Below are 8,676 nucleotides of genomic sequence, written 5' to 3' on the forward strand. Positions count from 1 at the left end.
TTAACGGGCATCTTGTTTCTCCTCAACGCGTTTCTTGTGACCGTGTTCACCATGGCTAAACATTTGATGAAACTGTTCACTAGCCTAAGAACTGTGCACACAGCAGATTGGCGCCAGTGACGAGAAAACATACCCCCCCCCCAGTGAGTAAGTGGATTAAAACCATGTTTAACAGCGTCTTAGCCAGAGATTCCTTTACTTCAGTAAAAACTGCACTTCTTTGAAGGTGCATCTGGTTTATTAGCACATTTCAAAGTAGCGTCCTCATTCTGACCCGCTCTCTCGTGCAGTCGCTCCACTCGACTCGCTGCTCATCGCTCTCCTTAAAAAGCGCCGGCCCCCCCAAGCTCAGGTGACACGCTCTGCCCCTAAAGGCCTAAAAAAAGAATGAGCGCGGCCGTTTGCCCCGACAGACAAGATTAGGTACAGAAAAACCCTGCACTCTCCAAAAAACTCTCAAGTAGTTTTGGCCTAAAAGAAAGAAATAAAGGCGGTTCACCCAAACAGATAAAAAGACTTTATTTTAGTGAATTTTCATAGAGACTGAAGGGAAGAGGGCATATTGTAACGTTCCACCCTCAGTCAAACGTGTTTCGGCCGGCCGTTGACCGTCACCCCTTTAAGCATTTTGATGCAGGCACCTAGTTATAGGAGAATACTGGATTGCACACAGAGGGGAGGGGGGGGGGGGGGCGATGAAAACCACCACTGCCAGTATGGAAATACTGCAAGGCCACCGTGGGCTCGACTCGCACGGCTGAGGAATACGTCCATGTACAGGTCCGAGCCGGACGCTTCGCCGACTCGTCTGTTGTTTTTTTTTTTACTGAAAAAAGGAAAGCCGTGCAGAAATCTCTCTTCACATATTCCGTGTCCTCCGTCCCGCTGAAAAAAGTCTCTTCTCCTCGGATGCGTTACATGTCTTTTAGTCAAATAAATTATCACAGGAAAACACAGGATCCTGCCAACAGTCTGTCCGTGTCAGCTTGGAGAGGGAATGGAGTGGAGGAGAAGGCCGTCCAGGAAACCAGACTCATCCCACCCCCCCCTTTATGTCTGGAGGCAGAGAAGAAACAACAGAACAGGCAAACTCCCACGCAAAGCCACGAGGGTCATCATCTCACGCGGAGCCGGGACATCATCCACTCCAGACCTTGACACAACCTGGAGGCAGGGGGGGGGGGGGGACGGGAGAGAGGGACAGAGGTTAGGACAGAGTTTGGTACAGACTGCAGCTTCCCTTCTCCTCCTCCAGATAAACACAACAGGGTTCAGCAGACGCTGTTCTCACCCCTCCCCGGTGAGGGCGCAACACGCCTGGATGTGCCACTGGTGGTCTTTGACGGAGGTAAGCTGGAGGCTCTGGGAGATTTCAGCCACAGTCATGCAGCCTTTCACGTCTTGCTTGTTCGCAAATATCAACAGTCCTGCTTTTCGGAGGTCCTGTGCAAGTGAAAAAAAACAAAAACAAACAAAAAGCACATTTAGTTTCTGAAGAATAGCCAGCGAGCGTTTTCTAACTTCTTGTTTGTGCATCTCGCTATCATTTTCAGTTTGTTTCCTTATACTAAACACTATTTAGTTCCTCTACCACATCCAAAATGTTTAGGGCTATTGTCTGAGAAATGTCAAAGTTTTTGACCCCATTCGTATTTATGGACACGCATAAAAGCAAAACGAAACAAAAACACATCCAAATCTGTTTGAATGCAGATTTCACTTCAACGCAAATTAAAAGCTAAACCGTCTTTAAATCTTTAAATGTGCATCGTTGTCTTGTTAATTCGAACGCTGGAGCTCAAATCCGAGTAGAAGACATGAAGCCAATGACAGAATGAATACAGCCGATATGCATCATGCATACACATACATATCAAGTTTTTTTTCCTTCGTTGAAGTTATAAATTTAAACTAATCATCAGGGTTCCCACACCTTGGTGAACATCAAATTCAAGGACCTTTCAAAGACTTTCCAGGACCAATTTCCTCAAATTCAAGGACCACACGTGGCGGCATTTACCTACTGTGACCGCTAAGGTTATCATATTTTAATACAACACAAATTCAATAAAAGACTAAACGGCATAGAAGTTGTTGGGTCAGAAGCAATGCAAGAAAGTGGACTTAATTTACAGCCTACATTGATATTGATCATATTCATAGCCTACATTTATATCCACAGTACATGGCTATGCCATACTACATTACATATAAGATGTACATTAGTCTACCGTTTCATGGAATTTTATGGAAAAAAGTGCAGCATTGAGATGTTCAGAATTATATCATTTTGTTTCACTTACTTTCATCTTTGATTAAGCTAGTTTTTGACTTTGACTCTGAAAAGTCGCTAAATATAGCAACAAAGTGGCTGAGTTGGCAACACTGCGTGAATGTAACCTATTGGACGCACGTAGGCCTAAACCGTAGCCTACCAACTAACGAAGAGCGAACGTACTTTTGCAAATTAAAAGTCTGCGGAATCAACATAATTTTAAAAGATTGTGTGGTAGTAAAATAATGACACATGAGTTGTCATCCGTGTGAACTTTCAACCCCACAAAAAATTCAAGGACTTTCAAGGACAAGGTGTTTTTTTGGCTGTTTTCAAGAGCTTTCAAGGGCCTTGAATTTCTTTTTTCAGATTCACAAACTTTCAAGGATTTCAAGGACCCGTGGGAACCCTGAATCATAAGTGTCAAAGGTTTATTGTTTTGCCCTTTTCATTTTATTACATAGCACTGTAGTAGCTGTGAGAGGCATCTGTACCTCAGTGGTAGGAGGTAGAAGCTTCTTCAAGCTTTCAAACTCAACTCGTGTTCCCAAAGCAAACATGTTAGGCCCTTCTAAGCATAATAAGCAGCCAGAAATGAAATAATTAGTATTAGACACCCACTGATATTCTCTAAGGTAGCAAAGTGTGCGATAACCGAGTTCTGGTGAGAGGCTGCTCTCCTTCCGCGACCAGATCAGCAAAGTGGTGATTCACCTCGAGTGATCCGAGTCACGTCGAAAGGAGAACTGGAACTGCTTGAAAAACGTCAATCAAGCAAGGAGGAGCGCGGCTTTAACAAAGAAATACACGTCTGAACGTTTGTTCGCCCGCAGAGGACGCGTCGTGTGACGTCGACCAAACACACAGGGGTTAATCAGAGCACATAATGAGAGGACGGCGTGTTCTCGTGATGCTGAACGGAGCGTGACTTTTACAATCTGGTACAACTTCAGGCACAACCTAACCCCGCTGCTTTTCTAAGCCGTCGTGTCTATAAGGGCATTAAACGTCTTCTGCGGAAACATAGATAACAAACGGTTATAACACTTTGGAGATGACCTTGCGGCATATCGACGGCTAAGCGTGGCTTACTTCGTGTGCTAGCATTCTGTAGAGTTCTTCTTTGGTCACAGAGATGCGCTCTCGGTCTGTGCTGTCGACCACCACGATGACAAACTGGTGGGAGAAAATGAGGCAGAGAGGATCCGTTAGTGGCAGAAGTCGCCGTCGAAGGTTTTCCAGAACGCAGACGCTGCGCCGCACACTCACGGTCCCACTTGTTTTTATCCACAGACATTCACAGTTATTTAGAGGGAAGTGTGAGAAACACGCGCGCACACCTCCTTTCCACAAATAAAAACAATTCAGTTAGTTCAACTTCATCTTTCCTTCACGGCAGATTATGCAAACCAGAGGTATTCATGTTCTGTTCAGTCCTGTTTACCTACTTCGGTTGTCTCAAAAAGATTAAAAAATACCATCTTACAATCATTTTGTTATATTTATCCACAATAAGGGAAAGTGGGAGAGTCCAAATCATTGTTCCTACAAATTTACCTGATCAAAAGTCCAGTTTTTTATAGACACACTTTTTCTTTTCAGCTTTTTTAATAGCCTTTTAGACATCAGCACATAATATTTATGCTTTTATTTTCTTTTAAAGACGGTAAATGTGCTCCCTTTTGTTATCTGTAACATCTATACCCATTAAATCCTGACTGTGCTGACATTCAGTAACAATTATTAGATTACAATGAGTTTGGGCTTTGAGAGACATTTATTTATAGACCTTTATATTCATGGACCTTTTTACTACAAGTAACTTGTAAAAAACGAGATACACGCATTTGCAAAAACAAGTGCATGTATCTTTCTGCAACAATGCTAAAACACATAACAGGACATTGATGCAATCAACTATCAGAGAGCTCTCCTGATTTCAGTCTGAATGCTCCTTAGCGCCTTCAGCCATCATCACATGGAGGCTAAAAAACAGATTTATTTACCACAAAAGTGTAGTGCTCTGCCACACATCCCAAATGGCATCCTGTTTGTTTTTTTAAATGCACATTTTAAGGGGCCTATATGGTGCAAAATCAACGATTCTTGAGCTATTAACCATGTTTTGATGCTATTCCTTCATCCGGACCATATAATCAGTAATCCTGGTGATTTCTGTTCCCTGAGCAGCAGCCCCTCCCTGTCGTGGAAAACGAGAGGCCAAAAAGAATTAAAGCTGATTGTTTTTTTTGCTTTTAGCCCCAAATCAGCACAGCGACCAGGCTGCAGCGGCTCCAGAGCGACCTCACATGGAGAGAGGCGGCATCACAGTGAAGACCAGCATCTTCAGGGTTGTAAAAATAGCGGCAGAAAAAAAACTAATAATTCACAACTAATGAATACTCTGTAGGGCCAAAGGCAACATTTCACCATATATATGCCTCTAGTAGACTTTGAAAGGCTTAAAATAGCAAGACTTAGAACCTTTAAATGACATTTGCTAATCTAGTTTGGCAATGTAAGTTGAGAAGCAGTTTTCCCAAAGCAACACATTGAGATTAACTTTAGTTTTACTGAAAAAAAAAAGTGTCACTAAAACTCTAATTAAATGTAGGAATCCCCGTTTGATTTGTAAATAGCACGCGGGCCGACGTTTTCAATCAGCAGCGAGCTAGAGGCGGCCGACGGCAGAACGTGGCTCACCTCTGTGTTGGTGTAGTACGTATTCCAAGACGACCGCAGGGATTCCTGGCCTCCGATGTCCCACATCAGAAAATGGGTGTTGTTGACAACGATCTCCTCCACATTGCTCCCAATTGTGGGAGAAGTGTGCACCACCTCATTCATTGAGCTGCAGCAAATCGAAAGAATCGACAATTACCAAACTCACACAGCAAACCGAATAAATAAGCTATATATTTCCTGGAAAAGAAAAAAGTGCATATTTGACAACATTTAACCAACAGTAGTTTGCAGGGATACTTACAACTGGTAAAGGATTGTAGTCTTGCCTGCGTTGTCCAGGCCGACAATGATGACTTTGTGCTCTGAAAAGCAGAAACAACAATAATAAAAGTGTGCCAACAACTTTGATAACCTGGGTTTAAAGGCTGCAGATATCTGGATGCCTCCTACACAGACGGCTGAATTTGACGTGAACGAACACTTCCCCTTTCTGGACCCGACACACGCTCTGGTAACGGACCGCCGCGCGTCACCGGGACGCTGATGCTCTGTAAGCTGATTCTTAAACCCGCAGGTCGGCAAGCACAAACGTCCCCGGCAGAGACGTTCATGGCGGACGTTTCACTGAAGGACTCTCCGTTCAGAAACAGAAACAAGACGGGTGGGAACGAAACGCTTTCTCTTTCTGTTGCTGAATAAATAAATAAATATATAAATCAGACAGAATCACTTTGCTTTCTTTTTATACTGTAGGGGCAAAAATCTCAGCCTCGTTCACTCGTTAAGAGCATTAAAGCCTCTTTTTAGCTCCTGGACTTCAGGAAGTTCCCACATGTCAGATGGCGTGACAAGATGGAAATAAAGGGGAACAAAGACCGGTTGATTAGGAACGATCAAATGAGCAGAAACCAGAGCGCCACGGGAATGAAGAAGAATCTCCACACAACCCAAAGCGCTAGCTAACTCCCTGCTCTCTGACACGTGACGCGTTGATGGACTGAACTTAGTGTCCTTTTCTAGTCAAACTGACCGGTCCGAGCGCTTCACACCACATAACCCAGGTCAGTAGGCAGCCTGTGGTTAAATGCCTTGCCCAGAGGCACATCAACGTGTGACAGGGGGAGGCTGGAGTTCACCCACTGAGGCACAATGACTTGACTGGGCGAGGCGGGCGCACTCACAGCACGCGGCGGTAGGTTTGAGTGGTCCTGCATGGGTACGGCTGCGGTCCTTCTGAGGATATTATCTATCAAAACAGAAGCAATTAGGGCTGAACAATTAATCGCATTTTCAATATAATCGCGATTTAAAAAAATTCCGAATCGCAGAGTCTGCAATTTTTGGCTATGTAACAATTGAGGAATTAGACACGTCCATTAGGTGTTGGTAAAATGTTTGAAGTGGGTTTGCCTCCCCGTGGAAGGGAAGACAGTTGCAGCAGTGAGATAATCTAATTTTATTACTTGTTTTAGAGTTTATATAATCATACATAGCATTAAGTTCTGGTCAATCAGTTTAATGTTCAACAAGGATTGATGTCCAAATCAACTAAAAGCTGTTCTCTTGAACAATATTCTGATTAATAGAAACATTAAAAGTTCTTGTTTTAAATAGTCCTTGTTTACAAACATCTTTATTTAGAGGCCATTTTTGTTGCTTGTGGTTAATGCAGAGAAAAGTCAAAATTGCAATTTTGGTTGAAATATATTGTAGGCAGAACGCAGTTTAGATGCTGTGAGTGTTTTAGCAACTAATCTGCACAGCGAGGAAACAAATTGATTTGTTGTTTGTATATGTTTAAAAAGACATGATAAATTAAACTGGGGGAAACAATCGCATTAAATCGCAATATTAAGAAAAAAAATTGCAATTATCGTAGATTTTTTCCAAAATCGTTCAGCCCTAGAAGCAATCCCAAAAAGGCAATGGGGCTTTAACCACCTTGCACTTAACACTGAGACCAGCGTAAAAAATTACATGTTTAATACTCTCTGGCACACATAGATGCTGATTGGTCCCCACTTTATGACCCCTGAGCAATTAGCGACGGTCAGTCAGTCAATTAATTAGGCATGAGGGTGGCAAACAGTCGTCCGCTGAAAGATGGCAAATTAAGATTCAGTAAACTGGCTTTAAAAAACACATATCTCCAGCGTTACTTTGCTGATTTACACCATTGGTTTGACTTCTCTCACTCTTAACTCTGCTCCATCATCAATAAATACTCACTTCCTCTGCCTGCTCACTTAGAGACGCTCATTTTGTTTTTATTGCCGTCGCCTCGCCTGGTAGCTCAGCTTTTAACCTCTGAAAGGACAGCAACGTTTTACCCCCGCTGTATCAGAAGTGCTCCGTGAATAAAGATTGATTGATGGTTGTGCTCGACTGGGGGGCGAAGGCCAACCGTGAGATTTCATCTAAAATGAGCGACTGAAGCTGTGGTTGCTGATAGATTTACGCCGGTCAGGACAAAAAGACGGCGCGGTTGGTCGTACCTGTGGTTTCCTGGCTGGACGTAGTGCAGGGGGCCGTGGTAGAAATGAGGTAATCTAAAAATATATAATCGTCGGCCATGTTGAATTGAACTACACAGTAAAATAAGCTGTTAAACTTGAAACAACGACACTTAAAAGTGGCAGTTTTGTGATTTAGAGAAGATTGCAGTCCATTTGACTGTTCCGTGTTTAAACATATTTACTCCCCCCCCAATTGTGGAAAAGATTGGTTGGAGGGGGGAGCGGAAACTTTATTTTAAATCACAGGGGGGCCCTCCAAGAAAAGTTTGGGAACCACTGGTTTAGGCAACAAACAGCTGCGACACGTTGTTCCTGACATTCCTTTAGACCAAAACTTTTTGTCACGGGGGCCAAAATTGAGTACTCAATAGTATTGGAGGGCCAAATATATATATTATAAAAATAAATAAATAAATAAATAAAATAAAATGACAAACCTTTGCAATATTATCAGTAAACAAACCAGTCTGCTTTTCTTTAGGAAAGGGACGTAACTTAGATAAAAACTTTAAAAGGGTTTTACGTGGTTGCCTTAATAAAATATGGCCGTCTAGTTTGCTCATTCTTTTGTGCTTTATTGAAAAAAAATAAATAGACCGAAATTGAGACTATTTTTTGGCAGTAGAACAGAAATTGAGTCAGACTTTCTTTGAGGACACATGCTGTAATTAAGGCCATTTTAATACATTAATTAAAAGCAGATTTTAGTGCATCAAAGCCTGCGTTTGAGTAAAAGATATTATACATTTGTGGTCTTGTTTACCATGAAATTAAAGAGAATGTAAAAAGTGAGGTTAATAAAAGACGATTACTTTGCCTTGTACTGTTTTAAAATTTTCTGCTACAAATTGGCTCTAATTAAAGCTAAAAAAAACAAAACAAAGTGGCAATCTCCATCAACTATCTGTGCTGGTGGGCCAAACCTTTCTTGTACTGCCATTTGGGGCCACACAGAATCAGCCAGGGGGCCACAAACGGCCCCCGGGCCACGCTTTGGACACCCCTGCTTTAGACGGTCCTTCGACGGGTAACCGCTGGCCTCACTGATGAGGGGACTGAACACCTCTGCTCATGGAGACAGCACCTCCTCACCCACCGTTAGGACGAACGCGCAGAGAGACGTTTGAGGGAGCCGCTGCATTTTAGGAACTGCATTTTATCGCATGGAATCAGATGCAACCGGAGACTTGCAGGGATCTC

General features: G+C 42.8%; 1 protein-coding gene across 1 annotated transcript; it reads right to left on the bottom strand.

Annotated features, from left to right (window-relative positions):
• Nucleotides 1-494: 494 nt before the first annotated feature.
• On the bottom strand, nt 495-5,405 carry LOC118563699 (ADP-ribosylation factor-like protein 5A). Its single transcript, XM_036139006.1, has 5 exons — nt 5,262-5,405; nt 4,979-5,126; nt 3,368-3,451; nt 1,292-1,443; nt 495-1,164 (listed from the first exon to the last, which is right to left on the bottom strand). The coding sequence occupies exons 2-5, from the start codon at nt 5,120-5,122 to the stop codon at nt 1,116-1,118; spliced, it is 429 nt and encodes a 142-aa protein (XP_035994899.1). The 5' UTR covers nt 5,123-5,126; nt 5,262-5,405; the 3' UTR covers nt 495-1,115.
• Nucleotides 5,406-8,676: the final 3,271 nt, after the last annotated feature.

The sequence above is a fragment of the Fundulus heteroclitus genome, chromosome 7 (genome assembly GCF_011125445.2).
Source record: "Fundulus heteroclitus isolate FHET01 chromosome 7, MU-UCD_Fhet_4.1, whole genome shotgun sequence".
NCBI classification, from domain to species: Eukaryota; Metazoa; Chordata; class Actinopteri; order Cyprinodontiformes; family Fundulidae; genus Fundulus; species Fundulus heteroclitus.

Excerpts from the sequence above, each read along its gene's own strand:
- LOC118563699 (XM_036139006.1), bottom strand. The coding sequence starts at position 5,122 with ATGAATGAGGTGGTGCACACTTCTCCCACAATTGGGAGCAATGTGGAG. Across the intron at positions 3,452-4,978 it reads CGTACTACACCAACACAGAG|TTTGTCATCGTGGTGGTCGA; the intron begins GTGAGCCACGTT and ends TTCTCCCACCAG. Across the intron at positions 1,165-1,291 it reads TGCGCCCTCACCGGGGAGGG|GTTGTGTCAAGGTCTGGAGT; the intron begins GTGAGAACAGCG and ends CCCTGCCTCCAG.